General features: G+C 36.2%; 1 protein-coding gene across 3 annotated transcripts in view; it reads right to left on the reverse strand.

The window, feature by feature from the left end:
* The window catches only part of METTL4 (methyltransferase like 4), an 80593-nt gene that overhangs the window by 32372 nt on the left and 22507 nt on the right, over positions 1-25714 (reverse strand). For 2 of the 3 annotated variants that reach the window (XM_008690411.2, XM_040632685.1), the window contains exons 6-9: positions 18339-18513; positions 15646-15752; positions 15175-15266; positions 7937-9543 (exon numbers count right to left, since the gene is read on the reverse strand). In XM_008690411.2, the coding sequence (XP_008688633.1) occupies positions 9398-9543; positions 15175-15266; positions 15646-15752; positions 18339-18513 (520 nt within the window). In that variant the 3' untranslated portion in view covers positions 7937-9397. Of the gene's footprint in view, positions 1-7936; positions 9544-15174; positions 15267-15645; positions 15753-18338; positions 18514-25714 lie in introns of those variants that run through there. The other variant, XM_040632686.1, reaches the window with a different exon arrangement.

Consider the following 25714-nt stretch of genomic DNA (forward strand, 5'->3'; position numbering starts at 1 on the left):
TGTGACTGACCAAATCATTTAAACTCTCTGGAATCTCATTTTGCTCATCTATAGAATGAGGACACCACAGATTAAATAAGATGATGTCTGGGATTGTCTTTTTAACAATCCAGAATGGGAGGGGTAGGCAGGGGTATAAAGCAATCAGAACTGGTCATAAGTTGATAGTTAAAGTTGAATGATGGGTATATAGAGGTTCATTCTATCAGCTCTTATTTTGTGTATGTTTTAAATTTCCATTTAATTTTTGGAAAAATTAGTTTAAAAATATGAATGCCTCAGCAGGAAAATGGATAATCAGAAGGAACTGTTGATAATTCAGGAAAGAAATATGAATGGCCTAATATTTTTAAATGTTTGGTGTTACTAATAATTTTTAAATGTAAATTTTGCAAATAAAAATGGTATCTCTTAAGTAATGACCATATGTGGAATTTAAGCAGCAAAACAGATGAACATGGGGGAAGGGGGGAAAAAAAGAGAGAGAGAGGGAGGCAAACCATAAAAGACTTCTAACTATAGAGAACAAACTGAGGGTTGCTGAAGGGGAGGTGGGTGAGGCGTGGGCTAAATGAGTGATGGGTATTAAGAAGGGCACTTGTTGGGATGAGCACTGGGTGTTATACGTCAGTGATGAATCACTAAATTCTACTCCCGAAACCACATTACATGTTAATTAAACAGAATTTAAATTAAAAAAAATTTTTTAAGTGATGACCAAAAACAACAACAACAAAGTTTGTGGACTGATCCTATCTGATTTCAAGACTTCTAATTATAAATTACAGTAATCAAAATAGTATGGAACTGGCATAAATAAAGACATAGTTCAATGGAACAAAATAAGAATTTGGAAATAGACACATGTATCTCTGTCAATTGTTTTCAACAAAGTTGCCAATGCAATTCAGTAGCAGAAAAGATTTATCAACAATTAGTGCTATATTAATTGGTTATACATTTGGAAAAAAATAAACATTGATCTTTACCTCAAGCTATACATAAAAATAACTATAAACAGATCGTAAACCAAATTGTATAAAAGTTCTAGAAGAAAAAATAACAGAAAATGTGAATGATCTTGGGTTCAGTAAAGCTTTTTTTTAAATACTAGCAAACCAAAAACAGCAGTGTATAAAAAAATAATTATAGACCTCACCCAAGAGGGATTTATTCAATTTGAAAGGCCACCTCATAATTTGAAAGCCAGTCAATGTAATACATGATATTAACAAACTAAAGAAGAGGGGCGCCTGGGTAGCGCAGTCGTTAAGCATCTGCTTTCGGCTCAGGGTGTGATCCCGGCGTTCCGGGATCGAGTCCACATCGGGCTCTTCCGCTGGGAGCCTGCTTATTCCTCTCCTACTCTCCCTGCTGTGTTCCCTCTCTCGCTGGCTGTCTCTCTGTCACAGAAATAAATTTAAAAAAAAAAGTCTTTTAAAAAAAAACTAAAGAAGAAAAAAATCATATGATCTTATCAATTGACACAGAAAAGGCATCTGATGAATACAACATTTAGTCACCATAAAAACTCTCAAAACAGTAGGAATAGAAGGGAACTTCCCCAAGTTGATAAAACGCATCTAAAAAAAAAAAAAAACAATTCCAAACAAGATCCACAAGGTTCTTGAGAATTTATGCCAGCAGAAATGATACCAGCTTGGACAAAAGGGAGACTGTATAAAATGAAAAGAAGGCTGTCAAACCCCCCAAATTATATTGACAGGAAGCAGGCTGATAAAAGAAGTCAGCTGTAAACACATGCTACCTTTCATAGAAGAGGGAGGATTACTCAAATAATGAAAACAAAAGCCAAGAGAGTTGAACCAAAGCTCAGAGGGTGGAGCCAAGAGCTGGAAGCCAGGGTTATTGTCAAGCTTTACTGAATTTATATTGAAGTCTAATCAAGAAAGTCTTCCTGGAATTCACTTGGCTGGATTTTGAAACTGTTTTGGACAAGTAAAGCATTTTTTCCAATACCCCCTCTTTTTTAACTGGAATAGCTAGAACTCTTAAGCTTTGCATGTCCCACTATTGTATGTTGATTATGTTGGAGGCAGGCCACTTGTTTCTGTAGGTCCACTAATGGAGAGGACTTTTGCCCTGAAGCTGTACTTAATGGATTATACCAGAAGCCTCTGTTCTAACCTGATTGAGGTGACTTAAAGGATGAGATTTGAGACTTTCAAGCTGAAGAAATTTATATGAGATCCTGGACTTTGAACTGATGGAATGATATCCTTGCAAACCTTGGGAAGGAGTGAATGTATTTTACACGTGGGACAGATAGGGATCACTGGGGGCCAGAGATTGGCCCCATGATAGGCAAAATTCTAAGAACGACTCCCAAAGAGCTTCACACATGTAAAATCTCCTCCCCTTTGAATTTGGTTGGAACCTGTGAATATGATCACGTATCACTCACAAAAGGGAAATTATTCAGGTGGGTCAAATCAAATCACAAAGGCCCTTTTAAAAGTCTTTTCTTTAGATGGCAGCACAAGGGGAAGCCAGAGAGAATCTGAAGGCTAAGTACTCAATGTGCTATTGTGAGTTTGAAGATAGAGGGAGCCATGGGCAAGGACTGGAGAGCAGCAGCTCCTAGCTGACAGCCATTAAAGAAACAGAACTGTACCCGACTATCAATCGGAATGACTTTGAAAATGGATTCTTCCCTAGAGCCTCCAGAGAAGAGCTCAGCCTAGCCAACACCTAGTTTTTGGTCTTCTGAGATCCTAGGCAGTGACCCAGGTGAGCCTGCCCAGAATCCTGACCTACCAAACTGTAAACTAATAATGAGTGTTTTTTTAAGTCGTTATGATGGTGGTAATTCATTAGGGCAGCAATAGAAAAATTAAGATATGAAAAGATAAAATGTGGTATGTCCATACAATTTAATACTACTCAGCAATAAAAAGGAATGAATCCTTGATACACACACACAAAAATAAAGTCAAAATAATTATGTTAGTGAAGGAAAGTTACACAAAAATAAGAGTGAATGCTGTATAATTTCATCTATGTACAATTCTAGAAAATGCACACAATTCTATGTACAGAATACAGATCAATGATTGCATAGGGATAAAAAAAAGGTAAAGGGGTACTTACAGAAGATGGATATACAAGGCTTTGACAAAATCTTGGGAGACTGTTTATTATCTTGCTTGTGATGGTAGCTTCACAGGTATACACGTAAGTCAAAGTTCATTAAACCGTACACTTTAAGTATGTACAATTTATTTATATCAATTATACCTCAGTACAGCTATAAAATAATAAAAATAATCCTACTAGACAACTCTAGAAAAGATGCCCAAATAACATTTTCATTCAAAAGGTAGAAAACACAGAGAAGTAAAAACTCCTGTCAATTTAGCCTCTGGTCCTAACAAATTGATAAAATAAATTGCATGAACTAATACCCTCTATATTTCTAGAAAAATATAAAATATTTTAAAGTTTACAATCTAGAAAGAACAAAATGCTTTGTTTGTAATTCTTCTGAACTCACACATTTTAGTTTCCTACTGTCTAGTGACATCATTACAGTTAGAAAATAAACCAAAATTTAATCAGGGCTTGGTTCGCTCTGTTTCTCACATTGCTCAGTGATGTCTAAGTGATCTGCTTCTCTAAACTTCTGCATCACTCTCCGTCTATTCCCCCACTTAACCTTTGACTGTACACTGTGGTTTGCTATGCTCTAATGGTTTCTTACATGAGTCTTGCCTACTCAAATGCAAAGATACTTGAAGGCCAAGAGTTAGTTCATTCATTCATGAAATATTGGCAGTTCCAGGTATGCTGGTAGGAGAAACATAAATAAAAATTTGTCCTCCTCTCATAAGGCATTCAAGAGGATATAAAGTCGTCTGTTTTTGCTTTTTGTTTTTTCCATGAGCCACCTAAAGAAAACACATGAAAAGTGGCTCTAAGAGCAAGAATAAAAGCCTTCTTTTGGGGGGGGGGGAGTGGATCATGAAGTAAGACATGTTGCCAGGAAGACTGTAAAGGAAGACTGTAGATAAAGAGAAATAAGCGTATGCATTGAATAACTTCTAAGCACCAGGTCCTATGCGAGGCAACTTTACATACGTTATTTCACTTCATCTTCATAATGATCCTACAAAGTGCAAAGATCAGCCTTCTTATTCCTCAGAAAACAAGAAAGCATAGTTTAAATAATTACTCAGCCACTTAGATGAATATCAAGACCCAAAATACAGATCCAGCTGATCCCACAGTCTAGTCTTTTCCTGAGGAAGATTCATGAGCAAAAGCACAGAGTCCTAAATTGGAATAACAACAAACAGTCTAGTTTGACTAACAATCAGGATATATGTGGGCAATTTTGGGAGAAGCAGCTAAAAATCAATCCGGTGCCTTACATTTTCCCTAAGAGATATTGACCAAAAATGATTTAACACTGTTAAGGGACCATTCATTTGCCGGAGTTGTCATCCAAAGTTATCCCATTGTTGTGTCACAGTTATCTGATAATTAGGCCAAAGCCCAATCAGAAAAAGTGAATAAAAAAATAGTTTCCTCATGTTCTCCACCCCTAGAGATCAATTTGTTTTTATATGGTCCCAAGGACTTGGACTGCTACTGAAAAAGACCAAGAAGATCCCCTCAAGTTCACAGAAGCCCCAGAAGATTGAGGTTAACTCCTAGGAATATTTAAGGGAAAGGCTGGTTGTGGAGTTATCATGGTAATCCGACTTGCTTTCAAGCTGGAGTAGACTAGTCAATGGAACCATGAATTAAGACCATCTACATAGTTCTGGGTTGGTCCATACATCCAAACACTGGTAACAGATCACCATGGTACATAAAATAATTTGCACCTATACTTACATTTTTTAATCTCCCCTTTCTCACTATTTAAATAGCCATCTTCACATCCAAATCTGTGTGTTGCCTAAGAGTTTCCTTAAAAATGTGAACTTAAAATGGCTAATCTAGTTGAAGAACACGTAACTGCATGGTAAATATGCTAACGACTTATGTCAAAGGGTTTCACAGCCCATCTGATTCTGAGTGGCACTCCGGCTATTGGTTCAATCAATGTCATTGAAATCTTTAATGAAAAATATTGTGTTAATAACTTAAGACTGATGATATCATATATGGAGAAAGGTATGTTTGGATGATTATATATGATTCATTCTAAATTTGCTTCAGGCTACCCAATGGATCCTCTGATTAGCAGCTAATGAGCCTATTATTAAGATCTCAGGTTCATTAGCAAACATGATACAACATAAAGCGCCTTAATTTAGGAATCAGAATTCAAGTCCTGGTTATCACTTATTAGCCATGTCAGCTAGCCTCTATGAAGTTCCTCCCTCATTATAACTACAACTTCATAAAACTGCTTTGAGGGTAAAGTGACATAATTGAAGTAAAAGAACTCTGATAACCAGAGAACTACACCCGCAGTGCTGTGGTGCTTCCCAGGGTGTGGTAGGCCTGTGGTGCATGACAGGAGTCAAATGAGGTAAATTGGTGGGCATCATCAGGGAAGGGAAGGTCCTTTAACGTGATTATAATCCTCCTCTGAATCACTATCAGTAGGAAACCCAAAGTCTCACTGAAGCTGAATATACGAGAATTTACTAAAGATCGGTCTCTAGGGTACCAAACCTGAGAAGGTGCATTTGGGGTTTCTGATAAGAATGAGTTTGAGTCATAGAATTTGGAGGACTAGAATGGGGCAAGATAGATACAGCCTACAGCAAGGACAGAGCAAGGTAGCAATTAAAGCCAGGCCCAGACCTGAGTCATGGACTAATCTCTGTCCTTCTCCAAGAAGACAACCAGCCCACAGTGACACTGGCTTTTTTGAGGGAGCTCAAATGTTGACATCCAAGAAGAAAAACCTATTCTTACCTTCAGACTATCCACAGAAAAACACCTTATTTAGTTGGTAGGTATCTTATTGAGAAAATTCGTTTGGTGGCTGACTCAGTCAGTTTCAGGCTACTATGACAAATTACCAGATTGGGTGGCTTACATAATAAACATTTATTCTTTGGGGTTCAGGAGGTTGAAAGTTCAAGATCAGGTGTCAGCCTGGTCAGGTTCCTGGTAAGAGCCATCTTCCTGGTTATGTCCTCACCTGGCCTTTTGTTGGTGCTTGCAGGCAGAGAGTGAGGTCCCATGTTTCTTTTTATAAAGCCATTAATCCTATTATGAGGCCCTATGCTGATGATCTCATCTAACCCTAATTGCCTCCCAAAGGCCCCACCCCTAAATACCATCACAGTGAAGGTTAGAGTTTCAGCATGTGAATTTTGGGACGGTAAAAACATTCAGTCCACAGCTGTTACACATAAAAATCAAGGTCCTGCAAGTGTAACAGATCATCCATCAGAGTGTAACAGATCTATTTTGAACCAAAATTAATGTGACACAAGCCTAAAGTCTCTGAATAGAAGAAACATCAGAAAGGCTACTAATTAACCACCTATGGAAGTCATCAAAGAACAATGTACAGTAACTATGAAGTTCAGAGTCAAGAGTTGAAGCCCAAAGCTACATGTGGCCTTTGTTTTAATTCGTTTTTAAGTATTTGTTTCTAGGCAGGACCAGTGGAAATGATGGATTTCAAAGCTTCCTCATGTATGAAACCAGGTGCAAGCTAGGAAATCTGATCTCAAGGAAAAGATCAAGAAAATATGATGTTTAGACAGAAAAACTCTATGGGCAGTGTTCAGGTGAATCACCTGAATTGGAGTACAGATTGTGAAAGAAAACCTTTTTCACCTGAAACTAAAAAATATGTGAAGAGTCCAAACATTGCTTAAAATATTCCAAGTACAGTTCCAAGTGCCTTACATGTGTTAACTAATTTAATAATCCTCATAACAACTTAAGAGATAAGTATCATTAGTTTCCATTTCTGAGAAAGGAAAACAAAAAGGACCAAGTTAAAGAGGATCTACTTCCGAAAGAGTAGTTACACGCTCTGTGATTTTACTCTAATGGACCATGAATGGGAAGGTGAAACAGTGTCAAGAGCCATGAATTCTAAGGATACCATCTTATGAGCCAAGATTCCCCAAAGTTTCTTGAGTTAACCACGTGCAGGTGAAGAGGCTTTTTGTGTGGTTGCTCAGGATGCCAATTTCGACTGCACGGCCTCCAGGTTAATTGAAATCAAACCAAACTCTAGGGCTGGGCTAGAAGTCAGGGAGCTATGCATTCTCTTCCTAGTTCCAATACTTACTATAGGTTTTAGGACAAAATAGTCTCCTTGGCCTCAGTTATCTTGGCTATTAAATGGAGATAATATCTCTCAGCACTGTATAAGAAATAAATGCAATAAAATGTAAAAAGTGTAGCAAAGAGTAACACACACTATTCAACAAACATTAACTTTATCCCTTTGTCTAAGCATTTCCAAGAGTCCTAAAAGACTTTGTCTGTAAAAAGAATATGATAGAAAATAAAATCCTTACAGGTTTTAAAAGCAATATAAAAATCTCTGAATGAAGATATCTTATAACATTATATGAATAATAAAGTTCATTAGGTCAGTTGGCTAAAATTCAGTGGTAACGAAATCAAAGTTCAATGCTCTTAGTCTGGCCTTTTTGTGCTCACAAGATATGTGATTGTTCCATTTTCCAGAATCATCCTTTGTTCAAAAAAAAGAGCCCAATAATTAAACAGGCATTACAAACAAGGCCCACAGGTTGTACAACTTAGGAGCAGAGCTAAGACTACAACTTCTGTGTCAAAAACCAAACAAATAAACAAACAAACCCTCTGTGTCTTGAATACCACATTCAGTGAATAAAAATTCTTTTGCCCTCAAGTATCATATTTATGGTGCAAAAACAAAAGTCCAAAAACTTGGTGAGGATAGAATGTTTCCACAAATTACATAAAATCTAAAAATACTACAAGAGGCGGAAAGAGTTTCAAATGAGGTTGTGAGATGTTTGCTTCAAGTTTAATACCTTTTTTCATTTCATTAACAAGTTAGAATATCCCTATAAATACAAAGTTAAGTCTACAATACTGTATCATACACTCAAAGAATGAAAAACTTCAAAAATAACATTTTTCATTGGCAAAATCAGTAAACAAACTGGCAATCCTGTCAGATAACCATTTCAAACTAACATTTTATTTAGCAGATAAATATTTGTAGAAAAGCTGTAAATTAAATAAACACTTTTGTCAAAATGCTAAGTGAAAGAAGCCAGATACAATAGATGACATATTCTATGATTCTGTTTATATGAAATTCTAAAAAAGCAAAACTAATGACAGAATACAAACCATTGTTCACCAAAGGCCAGGGGTGGGAGGAAGGGACTGACTTTAACTGGACACATAAGTTTTGGAGGTGAAGAAAACGTTCTATATCGTGACTACGGTAGTAGACAGACAACCATATATATGTTTTCTAAACTCACTGAACCCTAGAGTAAAAATTGGAGAATTTTATGTGAAATCGTATCTCAATTTTAAAAAGGTTATACACAATAAATCAGCATGCTTTTCAAAGAATCATTTCAGTAAAAAATATTTTACTTAGTAAAAAAATATTTGTGGAAAATGTACATAATATAAATATCCTTTAAATCATAAGCAGTGTTATCTTCTGACATTTTTATAAGAAATACTTTTTAAATCTTCTAGAAAACCAAGCAAAACTAAGAAGTACTTGAAAAGTGACCTTGAATGCAATTTAAAACCCTCCAAAAAGGTTTCATAAGCTCAGTGCAATGATGAGGTACTTGCCAGATCTCTCAATATGTTTTCCAGAATGTAACAGTATACCAGAGGTCATGAATTTGGGTTGCACAGGGGCCAAGTAGACAACACAAGTGAGTGGCACGGAGCAAGTGTTACTGTGGTAAACTGCAGAGTCCATGTCCCTTCCCAAGTGAGCTGCGATCACTACGTCCTACTGACTGATGCCAGGAAAAATACAGACCACAGTGCAGCCAGAGCTTCTGATGCTTAAAGAAAAGCAAAAATCTACACTTTATGTGAAATCTCCCGATTTTTCAAAATGATGGTTCAAATTTTTTTTACAACACCATACGGGCCAAGTAAAACACATCCATAGGCAGAATTATGACCTCTGGTCCGTGGTGCGTGCTTTCCGAACTTTTTCGATAACAAAGTCTTGTCATTTTTCTAACTGCTTACCTCTTTATTTGCAGTGAATCTGGAATAATGGGGAATACTAGTGCAACTGAAGTAAATTCATCTCAAAATTACATAAAGACTAGTCACTTCTGGTCTTCCGCAGAAAAACCAAGCCTATTTACATTTCTAAGCATACTGGTTGGTAAGAAAAGGAAATATCAGTTAGAATGAAGGAAAAAGGGGTGAGGAAAAACTGAAGAAAATCACAACTTTAAGATCATAGTCAGCTTCTAGACTGCAGAGCAACAAAATAATCCATGTGTTGAAATTTGAGAACTTCATTGCCCCAACTAGTCCAACCTGGCTGTAAATTTCGAGCAAACAATTCCAAACATTCCCCATCTGGCTTGATATAGTCTTTTAGAACCTCTGTCCAAAAAAGAGAAAAAAAACACAAAAATTATTATTAAAAAAGGAATTAATTTCCCTTTAGCAGTTTAAAGCAGAAAAGCAGGAATGTTTCCTTAAAAAGGGGGGGGGGGCGAGGAACAACTAATTAATTTCAAGGATTTCATCACAGGCTTTACTATTTATAGTTAGAAATCATTTGAAATAAGCACTCCTGAGATTGGAAACACACCATTAGAAATTTCAGAAGTCCTGATTTATCAGTTTTCATTTGTAGATGATAAATAAGAATTTCCATGCCCTCATAGGTGACTTTCAGTTTTCCAATACTGCTGACACATCTCAACTTAATTTTTTAATAAATGTAATCTGTGCATGAAAAAAGAAATATAAAGGAACAACACAAAAATAACCCACTTAAAAAACTGAGATAAAATATAAATCTCTGCAAGCATATATATTAGCAAAAGAGCAGTAAATGAAGAACTGGATACCAATAAAAATATCGAACACATATAACTAACAAATACAATAACCCTCGTAGCTATAACTTGGTAGCAGATTCCATCATTTCTAAATTATAGATCCTTTTTACCCAAAATCTCACCATATTATTTCCACAAGTAGTCCTTATGTAATGTATTAATAACGACTGAAAATTATATTTTATCAGGAAAAAGGTACCTCATACATATGTTAACTAAATGCTATGATACCCAGTAACAGAAAGAAAATACCATAGAAGCTTTTTTTTAAAGCACATGTTCATTTAGATTACAAATATTTAAACCAATTTACCCTTGATTGTTGCCGGTTAACTACATTATCCACATTACAAGAACTGGGTATGAAAATAACAATTCAGGGATGAAAAGTCCTAGAAGAGCATTTTTTAAATATAGTTCCTAATTACTATACAAGATTGAGCTTGGAAGAAATTTATCAAATTCCCTTTAGGAATGGTAAGTATTCCTTAGGAGTACTTGATATAGGTAAAGTTTAAAAGAAAATATATAAAAAATTTTATGTTCATAATGTTCTCCAATCACTCTCACAACAAAATAACTGTTTATTTCTATAAAAGTATTGGTCCTGTGCATCAAAAATCAAAGAATTTAAGGTGTTCATTGTCTATAATCCAACTGAAGTAAAATTTGGGCTTTGAGAGCTTTTAGGAGATGCTAACATGAGACTTCTAGTCCTTTCTTAAGTGTATAATTAAACGTTATTAAACCTGAAAGAGAAAGATTTCCCCAGAGTCTTAGAGAACGATAAACTTATATCCCTTTCCATTTTTTCTCCATGAATTCAATGCCTAACCAACCTCAATTCACTTTTAATGTGATCTAAGGTTATACTGAAGTAAGGTTTTGTTTGTTTTTGCTTGTTTGTTCAGTGTTTTGGTACAAATACATTAGCAACTCTATTCTGGAACCATAATCTGGAGTCCAAACAGGCAGGAGTCAGTCAAAATGTTTACCATTCTGAGCATCCACTATAGTGCTACGGAATTTAACAAAGGAAACAGACAGCCATGTTTTCTAAGAGTACACAATCCAGTAGAAAAAGATGGCCAAGCACTTAGAGGTTGACAAATACAGTACATAAAACCTACACCAATTTGCTACCTCCTACTTTCTCAATGTAACACGTTTCTGCATGGTGTTGTTGTTTTTTTTTTTTTTCCCTTTCTGGTTGAGAAAAATAGAAAGTCAAGAAGTAATATTTTCAAAATGTTAACCACATTTCAAAACAAAGCAAAAGAAATAAAAGCAAATGAACGGCAACGTTTTATTCTTACTAATTTTAAATACCAGTTTAAAAGTAAATTCAAGATCTTAAAAGTTCTAATCACAGAGAAAAATTTTCTAACTATGTGTGGTAATGGATGTTAACTAGACTCATTGTTATTGGTGATCATTTCTCAATGTATATATACATCAAATCATTATGTTGTACAGCTGAAACTAATATAATGGTGTATGTCAATTATACCTCAATTTTTAAAAAATTCAAATGTATAAAGTATGACTATGACATACACACATACTTAGATAATTATATAACATCTGACAGTAGCAAAACATACTTCTAACCAAGGAAGAGGAAATATTCCACACATAGCCAGTCATTCCCATTTTGCTCTGAGAACATGGGGCAAGGCTAAGGGAAAAGAGGTTCAAACACCAGTGCACAGAATCTCACCAAACTGTGTCTTACTCTTCAGATAGAAACTGTTAGTCAGTAAAGTAGTAAAAGGAGTAGAACTTTCTCTAAGGTAAAATATTAAAAAAATTTTTGATCCAAATATTTTTAAATCTTTAAATTTAATATTCATTTATAATGTTAGCTCACAAGCCATAGCTACTGATGGCTTATCTTTTGATCTGTAGCAGGAAACTTCAAAACTTAAAAACAGAGTAAGTGCAGCAATAAATTAAAAATTTTTTTAAATCTTTGTGCTTCTAGAAGCAAAAAAGAGAACATTTCTTTTTATGAATTTGCATAAAACAGTTTAAGAACATTTATGCATAAAAGGTCTAAGCATTACACATAGAACATGTACTATCCCAAATCCTAGAGTTATGATTTCAGGGTAAAATATAATGCAAAAATTGTTTTCTGATGGCTTTAATTTGTAGAGCACTATACCTAAAAATACATGCACTTGCTACATAGTAACATAAACTCAAAAATACAGGATTACAAATACTTCTTGTCTACCACTACCTAACCAAAACATAAAGATTACATATCAAGTCACGTGGATTCCCCCCCAAAAAAATTTAACTTTTCTTTTTAAAGGTTCTCAATCCTAAAAATGTGTTTGTGCTGCCCTCTACTGGGAATATGGCAGAACTGCGCTTCATACATACAGGATGTTAAGACTAATTTTTATTAGGATTAATAAAAGACTAATTTTTATTTACTATTTTAAAACCTTGTTTCTTAAGATTAATCTTTAAACATAATTTTATCCTATGTAAAAGGAATTGATAAACGATTTAACTATAATTTGAGAATGAAAGGTTGGGTCTTGGCTTTTAGATTTTTAAAAGTAAAAAAATAAGCCCTAAGATGAATACTAAAATTATGCTTTGATAGTCACGGAATGATAAAGAAAATTCAAATGAAAAAAATACAAATTAGATTTCCTCCATTGAATACTGGCACCAAACATAATTTTTTTCTCAAAAAACAGTGCAATCTCACTTTTCATATAAGGCACATATTTAACGCAATGAAGAGTCTATGACAGTACAGAGCTTAAAAATGATTACTCATTCAGCATGCTTCTAAGTCAAAGAATGGATCATCAGGTAAACATCTGAATATCTCTCAAATGAAGTAACACTACAAATTCTTCTGCATAAGCCATTTAAGATATCAGAAATTCTAAGTGCGATCAATAAAAATTACCTTCAGAATTTGTATTCACTTTCCTATGTATTCTAGCTCATGAACTATCCCATATTCTACAAAATAATATGTCAGGCTGGGGACCCTGTGGTTTTCCTGAATGGCTGCTTAAAAGTTTTGGGTTTGTTTTGTTTTGTTTTTTTAAGATTTTATTTATTTATTTGACAGAGAGACACACAGCCAGCGAGAGAGGGAACACAAGCAGGGGGAGTGGGAGAGGAAGAAGCAGGCTCCCAGCGTAAGAGCCTGACGTGGGGCTCAATCCCATAACGCCAGGATCAAGCCCTGAGCCGAAGGCAGACACTTAACAACTGAGCCACCCAGGCGCCCCATGTTTTGGGTTTTTTTAAACAGGGATCACCAAATTAATAAAAAAAGATATTCCTCAAAAAATGTTTTGAACAGGAAACAATATCAAATTGAGTCTATCTCAAGGATTTACATTCCTATTTTTTTTAGGAGGGGAGGGCACAGAGAGAGGGAGAGAGAAAATCTTAAGCAGGCTCCATGCCCAGTGAGAAGCCCGACACAGCGGCTCGATCTCACGACCCTAAGGATCATGACCAGAGCCAAAATCAAGAGTCAGACACTTAAGCAACTAGCTACCCAGGTGCCCCTACACTCCTATTTTTTTAAACTCTCACTTGAAAAATCTAGCATTTATGGAGCTTCTACTATATGCTATAGAATTTCAAATATATTATAAGCAATCCTCACAACTCTAAAAGATTAAATACCATTAGTCTCTCTTTAAGTGAGGACCTTGAGGTAGAAAATGGTTAGAGTAACTCATTAAGTAGCAGAGCCAGGATTCAAACTCATCCGATCTCCAAAAGCCAAAGTTTTCCATTAGTCTTTGCTGCTTAGTTTCACTGAATGATGAACATTAGAGTAAAGCATTAAGACTAGTAAGAATTCTAGGCTGCAGCAGTTACCTTTCCAATGGTTCAGAAAAGCACCACTACCTCAACATAAAACTAAATCTCTATCAAGTATCAAGTTTCAGAACAGCAAGGGATAGAGCCCTCATAGTGAAATGAAGCCCCTAGTAGAACTACATTCCTCAGATAACCCATCAGTCTTCAGTCTATCAAGGACAGTGAGGGAGTAACAATCAATAATAAGGGGAACCTAAAAAACGGTATAAGAGGAAAAGCAGAGGTGAAATAAAACTAGTCTACACAGCACATCCGGCAATCCCACAAACCTCTCTCTTGCTTCAATAGTTCAATAATCTTGTTCAACAGTCTTTGGATGGAACGGACCCAGGGACTCCCCATCTTCCAGTCTCTGACCACCCTCCAACCACCTTCCAATCTCCTTTCCAGGAGCAACCTTCAGGACCAGCCAACCCCATTTTTTGTAGTTAACTCCTTATTGCTGACCAACAATGAGCTCCCAGATTCATCAGAATTATTCTCCCAAGGTGGAGGCCACTGTCTGGTCAACCTGTATTTGCAGACCTCCTACACCCACCTGTTTCAGGGCTTCTATTTGGACTGTGACAATGTGACTCTGGAAGGCCTACGCACTTCTTCCTCAAGTTGGCCAGGCATCTCTTGGAAGATGCAAAACCAGTGCGGCAGCCATACCCTTCTCCAAAACATGAAGCAGCCCTCCCAAGATGAGTGAGGCAAAGCCGTGGATGCCATGGAAGCTTCGCGGCCCAGAAGAAGAACCGGAACCAGGCCCTTCTGGGTATGCATGCCTTCTGGGTTCTGCCCACACAAATCGCCATCTGTGTGACTTCCTGGAGAGCCACTTCCAGATGAGGAGGCAAAACTCATCAAGAACATGGGTGACCACCTGACTGACCTCCACAGGTTGGCTGGTGGCTGGCCCCTGGCTGGGCTGGGCAAGTCAAGTATCTCTTCAAAAAGCTCACCCTCAAGCACAGCTAGAAGCCTCCAGAGCCCAGCAGCCTTTGAGGGGCACCTCCACATCCCCCTGATGTCAGGGCTTTTGCCTGTGCCTCTCCCTGCAGCCACTAGGCACCCCTTTAACCATCATAGAGCCCTCTCTCAAGTCACAGACCGAATGAAAACAGTAAAGCTTTTGTAACAAAATAAAAATTAAAAAGACAATTCATAAAGTCTGCTGTAAAATTTTAAAATATTAATGAAAATAAAACATCCCAGTTAATTTCCAAATCTCTACACCACTCAAATACTAAATTCAATCCTTTTTTCAATTTGACAGAAGTCATAACAATTCTATTCTATAAAAACATACCAGCAAGCGGTGGCTTATGTGAATGAAGAGTACAGGGCACACTGACAATTAACTTGTGATCTGGAATGGGAAGTACTTTTACATCTTCATTCCTAATGAAAACAAAACGACAAAGTAAATTATATTTTAAAGGACAATTTTTCATATATAAGCCACAGTTGCCTTGATTTTTTTCACTTTTCAAATCGAATCTGAATTTAAAAATAAATTCAAGAATAGAAGCAATAATGGAAATCAGCAATTTAAGTATTGAGACAGTACCAATAATTTTCTTTTCTAATGACAATTACACTAGGTAAAACAAAAAATAATATAAAATTTCATGTGCCATCATTCACACTTTTCTGTCTGGGCCATTTTCAGATTTTCAAAAATGTGAAAATTAAGGAAAATCAATGATCACCATACTATTAATTTTATAAAATGTATAAATGTATACATTTATACAATTCTGAAAAATCACTTTCCTACCTTAATGGTACAGCAGTTTTTTCCCGAACTCTCCCCAGGATAAGACCTTCATAAGGCTTTTTGTGTGGAGAATCTAATGGGAACACAAACTCTCCTGAACTGGTGATCTGATAGGAAGGAGACAAAAAAACAAAAGAAAATAAAACCATACATCTGTAAATATCCAGGAAAGAGTTTGGTTTTTTTTCTTTTTCTATCACTATACAGTTTCTGCCAAAGAAAAAGAAATTATTAAACCTCTAGGCTAGTGTTATCCAATAAAAATATAATGTAAGCCACAAATGCAAACCCCATATGTAATTTAAATTTTCTAACTTAAATTTAAAGTAGAAAATTTAAATTTTCTACTAACAACATTAAACATTAAAAAAGTAAAAAGAATGTGGAAGTAATTTTAATTATGTAGTTAGCTTAGTCTCAATATCCAAAATACTATTTCAATATATAATAAATTCAAAAAGTTATTGAGGTGTGTTATATTTTTTCTTTCATACTAAGTATTTCAAATCCAATGTACATTTTATACTTAACATCAATTCAATTTTGAGTAGTCACGTTTCAAACACAAAAGAGCCACATATGGCTAAGGAGTATCACTTGGACAGGGCAGCTCTAAGGGACTAAAATATTTTAAATATTTTATCATCTTACACATAAAAATCTACTTTTCATTAAAATGTATTCCTGAAACCATATCATCATTAATTCATTTATTCATTCAAATAATATTTACTGATTACTAGCAATGTGACTAAGTGGATTATAATAAAGTATATCTTATTAAACTTTATAGAAAATAGTGTCATTAAAGACCATCAGAGCTAGAATTAAATTAAAAAAAAAGCTCAGGGACTGATAAGATAGACAATACTTGGTCTAATCCCCTGGCATTATAAACCCAGAAATTCAATTTCATCATCTCACCCTGGAATGATCTTACTCTCCAAGACTCACTTAAAGCTAATCAAACTGAAAACACAATTATAATAGCAATATCAACTTATTAACTAGCCACTGAAATACACATTTTCACCATCAGAATATTCCTATCTATCACCTATTGAACTTTTACTCAATATCAAGATAACTAAAAAGCCAAATCAGTAAAGTCCTTTTATCACTTCTAGGGCCCAGGAGAGACAGCATCTCTGCCACACAGTGCTGTATAAATACAGGCAAATTCTTCTTCTTTGGATACACTTTATATTCAACGCAAATCACTCCTTCTGTTATAACAGTACATGTAATTACTTAACAGTGTCTCATATAATATACTGCATTTTTGTTTTGAACTCTAGGCTTTTCATATCATCATTAGTACTATAAATAAATAGAATAGTCTTAGATTTAATGTATTAACATTTTACTAGTTTTGATTTCAAAAGGTGCCCTTTTCCTGACTTTGGCCCCTGTCTCTGAAATAAAAGAACTGTCATAATGTACAGAGTAGAATGGAGTTTTATATTCCCATCAATGTCCTATATACCAAATCAACCAAAGCTAAGCCCAAAGTACATTATAAAAGCAAAGATACAACTGTTAATGTTTGTTTGCTAAGTCCATTAAAATATGTGCAAATAAACAATGTACACAACTTTTAGAAGATACAACAGTGAACTACAAAATACATACAAAGCACATAAAAATAGAACTTCCCTGTCTAAAATGAATATATCAGCTATATAAATATAAAACATTCAATTGATAACAAGTTGGTTTATCTTTTTAAAATGCAGAAGGGCTTTTGCAAAATTCATGTAAGTAGACAATGCATCTTTAAAAGGATGTCCACGGGGTGCTTGGGTGGCACAGTCGTTAAGCATCTGCCCTCGGCTCAGGGCGTGATCCCAGCGTTCTGGGATCAAGCCCCACATCAGGCTCCTCCACTAGGAGCCTGCTTCTTCCTCTCCCACTCCCCCTGCTTGTGTTCCCTCTCTTGCTGGCTGTCTCTGTCAAATAAATAAATAAAATCTTTAAAAAAATAAATAAAAAATAAATAAATAAAAGGATGTCCAATGGACTCTGATCTGACGCCTTATTTTTCTGTATTTTTTTGTTCTTATAGTAAACAGAGATATTAAAGATCATTGGGCCAATCCAACAGCTGCAATCATTTCTTTCAAAAATACACACAGTGGCACATAAGGCACTGAGGACTTTAAAGTATGTAAGGTTCTTGGTTCTTTCTACCTCTTCTGTGCTGGGTTACTTAGCTATTCTCCCAGCAACATAAGAAAAAAGAAAAAGAAAAAAGAGAAGGAAAAAAAAAAAAAAAAGGAAAGAAGTCACAAAGGGTGACTGAAATTTGGGACGTGTAAAGAGCAAGAAGATGAAGAATAACACTGTGTTTACTGATAGATTCTCCGAAGTTTTAGTTTGTTGTTTTTTAAACTACAGACATCAGAGCTTTTTAGAAGGTCATCCTGGTATCTCCCTGAATCATTTGCTAAGGCCAGCAGTTTGAGACTCTGCTACAAAAAGACACAGAACAAAAGGTTTAAAGCCTTTGAGACTAAGAAGATGTATTTAGTACCAAAAAGAAAAAAGTATTTAGTATCAAAGTAAAAGTTTTAAAAAGACAAATGTTTTGAAGGAGTAGAGCGGTAACATGTTAAGTGTTAAAAATTAGACGCTACATTCATGTGACTTCTATGTCACACTATATTAACATATAAGTTAATTTTTCAACTTACTTTTACCCAGTGCCACTCAGCAACTATCTCGACAGACCAAGAAGGATATAGTTCTTCCTTTACAAAACGTAGGTGCTTCTGTCTATTGGTCACCCAAGTAATAACAAGACAGTTTGGAGCCGCCAGTTTAGGAATAGGTATCTGCTTTATTTGCAGTGGTGATAAATAGCTGTACCTAAAAGTAAACAGAAAAAGATATTAGCAAAATTCACTGCAAAAAGGAAAAATCAGCAGAGAGAAGACCCATGTGATACTGACTCCACACAGAGCAGAGCGGTTTGTGTAACTAAACATGAAGCCACAGTGACACCCAGTGGACACATTATTACATGAAAGTCAAAATTAACCCTTTACCATGTTTAATAGTATAAAATTGTCAGGCTATACTTATCATTTCTAAATGTATTACATTTCAGTAATTTCACTAATATGCTTCTCTCCCATTCAAAATTTAGCAAATATCGTTGTTTGGTTTCCATAATCTGTACATTACACAGGGACCCCATCACAGTGAGTCTTAAAACTGCTCTCTCAATATTCCACTGTATTTTCAACCCTCGATCTATCATCCTGCTTCTTTCTTGATCCCAATTAATTCCACTGGGCTCTTTGAAACCCTCATGTTTTCAGGGTGCCTGGGTGGCTCAGCTGGTTAAGCATCTGCCTTTAGCTCAGGTCATGGAGGTCCCTGCTCAGCGGGGAGCCTGCTTCTCCCTCTCCCTCTGCTGCTCCCCCTGCTTGTGCTCTCTCCTCTCTCTCTCACAAATAAATAGATAAAAATCTTTAAAAAGAAAGAATGAATGAATGAAAGAAAGAAAAGAAACCCTCATGCTTTCATTAAAAAAAAAATTCTATCGTCTTTCACCTCCTAGTCATGAATAGCATAAAGTTTAATTTCTCTTGCTAGAACTACTTGCTCTACAAAACCCAGTCTAATGAATGTAGGCCTTTCTCCAACATCCAACACACACAACAGAGAGCGGAGAGTCCGTATTCTCCTAACTCCCCCATTAGCTGCTTTCAGGCTAAAATTCCTCCATACTTGCATAAAATCCACTCCTCTTTGAGAGGTATGCTATCTGGCTGTGCTAGACTGTAATGTTCTTTATTGAACACATTTCTTCCTCACTCTCCATAATCAATGAAGCCTTAAACTCTAAGATCCTTCTACTTTACCAACACAAATCTTGCCATTGTCCTGGGCAATTTCAAGACACAATCTATATAATGTGCATACCTCAACTATTCTTCCCCTAAACAAATACAACTGCATTCACCCCAATAATCCATTCCAGTGACCCTAACCTGGACCTCACCATCATTCACACTTATTTCATCTCTGAAACTAAACATCAATCTACCTCTGGCTCGAACCTCCTATCCCTAACCTATTCTTAGACCTTATCAAAGCAAACCATGCCCTATCCCTCTACTTTATTGAGTCTATCATTTCTTCCTGCACATACGCTCCTCTTCTCCACAGATTACCAATCATTTCACTGCCCTCGCATTAGCACCCTAAATTCCTATCCCCCCTCTACCCTCCCCACCCCCCAGCTCCTTCAAACCTCTTATCTTCAATTCAACCCAACTTTCACACAATTCAATTCAACCTCTTCATATGGGGAAAATTAGGTTGAGAAAAATGCAGAAGTGAAGAATTGGGTCAACTAAACCCATTCTCAGGCTCTCAACATGACTCATCAAGTCTTACAAACCCTCATCTCTTTTCAAATTCTCTTACCAAAACTCAACTCTTGGCATATGAAGTTAACTCATATCAGTAAAAACAAAGGCCACCTGACTCCTTCAACTACCTAACCCTCTCTCTCTCCTTATATACTTTCACTTATCTATTTGCATACATTTCCTCTTAAATCAAATGGTATGGCTTCACCTATCTAAAGCTTATCCCTCCAACTCTGTTCTCTTATTCCCATCTTCCAGTATCTTACAATGCTAGTTATTCCTCTCCTTCTGTGTTTCAACCTCTCTAGCAGTTCCTTACCGTCAGCCTAGGTTTTAAAGGAAGAAAGAGGAGAGAAACAGGGCAGGTGGGAAGGGGAAGAGAGAAGAGAAGAGAAGAGAAATTCCCTCAATTCAGTCTTATGTCTATACCTAAGCTAAGGACTGGTATGCGTTTAGTCTTTCTACATCCTCTCCTTTATTTTATTCCTCAATCGACTATAATGAGGTTTCAACTACTATACCTGCTCTGGGAAAAGTAAACGACATCCTAACGGCCAAATGCAATAAACACTGGAATCCAGTTCTCACACACAGCAACTGTATGATGTGAGGAAGTGATCAGTAAATATTTCTTAAATAAACAAATGAGTAAAACAATTCACATCTCATGCAATACCATCCAGACCAGTGCTCTTCCAGTAGACTAACATTTCTTATAATCAAAGTGATAATTTCAAAAAACTAAGTTTGCCTAAGTATGAAAAACATCTGATCAAAAATTTGAAGTTTGATGCTCCCAATAACTGCAGATTCTTTGATTGCCTTGATTTTATTTAATTGGGTTGATGTGGGGTAAGGGGAGAGGAATGAAATATTCCATTTTTTAGTCTTAATCTAAAAATCACTAAGCAAATTCCAAAATACACATCTTTATCACCAAGGTACTATTCTTATCAAAAATGTTTAACCTGAATCTAATCATGAAGAAACAATCTGACAAATCCAAATGGTAGGAAATTACAAAAAAGGGGCATGGGATATTAAAAAAGAGTCAACATCCTGAAAAGTAAAAATGGCCAGGACACTATTCTGCATTAAAGGAAAAAAAGAAAAATAAAGATCAAATGTAATGTGTGATCCCTGACTAGAGCTTAAATCTGAAAACCGAAAAAGAAAAATACAGCCATAAAAAAACACTTTGAGCAGAGGTTAAAAATTTAAAAAGAATATATAAATATATTTAATAATATAATTAATATAAATATATTTAATATTATTAATGTTAATAAATATAATTAATATTAGTAATATATTAATTAAAATTAATATTAACTTTATTGGGAGTAACAATGGCATCACAGTTATGTAGAAGAATATCCTTGTTTTTAGGAGATACTCGCAAAAGAAGTTATTGGTGAGGGGCGCCTGGGTGGCACAGCGGTTAAGCGTCTGCCTTCGGCTCAGGGCGTGATCTCGGCGATCTGGGATAGAGCCCCACATCAGGCTCTTCCGCTATGAGCCTGCTTCTTCCTCTCCCACTCCCCCTGCTTGTGTTCCCTCTCTCGCTGGCTGTCTCTATCTCTGTCAAATAAATAAATAAAATCTTTAAAAAAAAAAAAAAAGAAGTTATTGGTGAAAGCATGATGTCTACAATATCAGATAAAAAGCAGAGAGACGAAGAAGGAGAAAATACACACAATGTGGTAGAATACTAAAAACTGGTGAATCTACAGGAAAGGTAATTTGATATTCATGTACTATTCTTTCAACTTTTCTCCCAGTTTGGAATTTTTAAAGTCAAAAGTTGAGGGAAAGAAACAATACAATAAATCATTACAAAAAGATGATAAAGGTACACTTAAAAGCTAAAAAAACAGAAAATTTCAAAAAAAATTTTTTGAAAACAAAAAATTTCAAAATGTGCTATATAAAATTTATCATAGGACATTATAAAAGGATGAGTCTATTTTTCAGAATTATAAAAGTGCCTCCAAAGATGTTGCTAATTATGATCAAGCATTTGTTTACTTTTTTAAAACTTCTAAAGAGTATTCAGAGAAAGACAATTATCATATGGTTTCACTCATTTGTGGAACATAAGGAATAGCAGGGAGGACATTAGGAGAAGGAAGGGGAAAATGAAGGGGGGGAAATCAGAGGGGGAGATGAACCATAACAGACTATGGACTCCGGGAAACAAACAGGGTTTTATGGGGGGGGGGGATGCTGTGATGGGTACTAAGGAGGGCACGTATTGCATGGAGCAGTGGGTATTATACCCAAACAATGAATCATGGAACACTACATCAAAAACTAACGATGCACTGTATGGTGACTAACATAACATAATTAAAAAAAAAAACACATAAAAAACTATCAATTTTCATTAAAATACAAGGCAGACGAAATTTAAACTTAGTATTTTAAAGAATAATTCTTAGAGAAAACTGGAACACATTACCAAAGAATGTTACAAAATTGGGCTCTTTGATTCTTTTGAATTTAACACGTAACCCTAATAATGAGAAGTAATTGGGAACAATCTTTTCAACAAATGATGTTGGGACAACTGGATATCCAAATGCAAAAGGATAAAACTGTGATTCCAGGGGAGCCTGGGTGGCTCAGCCATTAAGAGTCTGCCTTAAGCTCAGGTTATGATCCCAGGGTCCTGGGATTGAGCCCCGCATCAGGCTCCCTGCTCGGCGGGAAGCCTGCTTCTCCCTCTCCCACTCCCCCTGCTTGTGTTCCCTCTTATGCTGTCTCTCTCTGTCAAATAAATAAATAAGATCTTTATAAAAAAAATTGTGATTCCACCTCACATCATATATAAAATCAAACTCAAAATGTATCAAAGACATAAATGTGAGAGCTGAAACTCTTAGAAAACACAGGTGTCCGTCATCATGACCCTGATCAAGGCGATGGTTTCTTAAATAAAACACCAAATACAGAGCAACAAAAAGAAAAAGAGGTAAAGCCGGACTTCAACAAAATGTAAAACTTTGTGCTTTGAGAACACTAGAAAGAAAGTGAAAAGGCAACAAGAGAAAATGGGAGAAAATACTTGCCAACCATATAAGGTAAGGGCCTAATATCCAGAATATATAAAGAACTCTTAGAAATCAACACAAAGACAAGTAACTTAACTTTAAAATGTACAAAGGATCCGAACAGTCAATTCTCCAAAGAATATATACAGATGACCAATAAGGACATGAAAAGATGCTCAATATAATTAGTCATGAGAGAAATGCAAATCAAAACCACAAGATTATCACTTCATACTCATCAGGATGGCTATAATTGAAAACAAACAAACACAAAACAAAATAAGTGTCACTGAGAATGTGGAGAAACTGGAACCAGCTTCCAGTGGGAATGTAAAACGTAAATGACACATTCACTGTGAAAAACAGTTTGGTAGTCCCTCAAGAGTTAACCATGTGCTGCAACAACTCTACTCCTAGGAATATACCCAAGAGAAATGAAAACATGTTGTCCGGAATTAGGCAACTACAAAGTCTAAAGGAACAAGCCTTAAGACTGCCCTCTCTTCTACAACCAACTAGAAGTTTGGGCAGTTTCCAAAACCACTCGGAGGTTTAAAATTTGTCAAAAAGACTCACAGAACTTTCCTGAAAGCTATTATAATCATGATTACAGTTTATTATAAGAGAAGACTTATCACAATTTATCACGTAAAGGTTATTATGGTTTCATACAGATTAAAATCAGCCAAAGGAAGAAACTCAGAGCAGAGTCCGGGGGGCTTACAAATACAGAGACTCCAATGGTCCTCTCCCATGGAATCAGAACACATTACTCTCCTGGCATCTGTGTGTGATAATACACACAGAGTACTGCTAACCAGGGAAGTTCACCCCAGCTTCAACGTCCAGAGTTTTCATTGGAGATCCATTACATAGGCAAAATAGAGTGACTAATTGCCCAAGTGGTTGAACTCAGTCACCAGGTTAATTAAGACCACTGGGACCCAAAGCCTACCCTAAATGACATGGTTAGCCTTTCTGGGGTAGTAGTCCCCACCCTAAGATTATTTATATAGCCCAACCCATGCACACTATGTAAAAATAATCCTATCAGGTATAGATTCCCTCCCAGAAACTGAAGGCAAAAGTCAAACTTTGTTTGGGCACGGCCAAATTCTTTAATACACATGTTCACAGAAAAACTTGCACAGGGGTGCCTGGGTGGCGCAGTTGGTTAAGCATCCAACTCTTGGTTTCAACTCAGGTCTTATCTCAGGGCTGTGAGATCAAGCCCATGTCAGTCTCCACACTCAGCATGCAGTCTGCTTGTGATCCTCTCTCCCTCTCCTGTCCCTACTGCTCATACGTGTACGCTCTCTCTAAAATAAGTCTTAAAAAAAGAATAGAAAAAGAAAAGCTTGTACACAAATGTTTATAGCAGCACTATAGCCAAAAGCTGGAAACCATGCAAATATCACCAACTGATGAATGGATAGATAAAATGTGATATAGATATATATAGACATAGATAGATAGATAGATAGATAGATAGATAGATCGACCCATCCAATGGAATATTATGCAGCCATTAAAAGGAATGAAGTACTGATATATGCTAAAACATGGATGAATTATGAAAACAAATATCAAATGAAGTAAGCCAGACACAAAGGCCATATGTTATATGATTCCATTTATATGTAATATCACAAAAGGTAGGTTCATGGAGACAAAGAGAAGATTAATGATTGCCAGAGTATGGGCAAAGAGAGGAACTGGCAGGAACAGGGATTCTTTTGGGGGTGATAGAAATAATCCAGAAGTAGATAAGGTAGTAATTGCACAACATTGTGAATGCTTTAAACCACTAAACTGCACACTTTAACGTGGCTAAAATGGTTAATTTTATCTAGTTTTCAAAAACCTGGGAAGCCTGGGTGGCATAGTCAGTTAAGCACTAGACTCTTGGTTTCAGCTTAGGTTGTGATCTCAGGGTCATGAGATCAAGCCCCAGTGAGGCTCCACACTCAGAATGGAGTCTGCTTGGGATTCTCTCGCTCTCTTCCTCTGCCCCTTCCACTCATGTTCACTCTCTCTTTCTCACTCTCAAACAAATCTTAAAAAAAAAAAAAAAACTATATTAGCACCCTTATCTCAAAGAGCACCCCATCCAATGTTTAAAATCTAATAATAAAAGAAAAAAAGAGATCACTCACCATTGTAACTAAAATACAGAACAGACTGAAAACATTAAAATTTGCTAAGAGGGTCCAAGATGGTGGCACAGGAAGAATCTGAATGCATCTCCTCCCACACACTAACTCTGTACCTATATATGGAGACATTCCTCCAGAAGAAGAGAGGGCTGACTGCACAGCCTCTATACAACAAATGATAAAGGGACCAATGGGGAAAAGTAGAAGAAATATGGATACAACAGGAACCCCACTCTTGACTAGGTGACCTACGGTAGAGAAGGATACTGATGAGGGGCCAATGCACAGACTCACTTGCCCTGGACATAGCAGTTTAAGGGCAGAGAGACTATAAATGAAGGAAATCCATTTACTAATGCTATAGCCTTCAACAAACAGGTACAGAACCAATGAAACTCACTGGGTAAGAGGAACCAGAAAGCGCCATTTTTACATTTTGCATCTACCTTCATAGCGTAAACAGAAGCAGAGTCCGGGT

Source organism: Ursus maritimus, unplaced genomic scaffold, assembly GCF_017311325.1.
Source record: "Ursus maritimus isolate PB19 unplaced genomic scaffold, ASM1731132v1 scaffold_18, whole genome shotgun sequence".
Taxonomy (NCBI): Eukaryota; Metazoa; Chordata; class Mammalia; order Carnivora; family Ursidae; genus Ursus; species Ursus maritimus.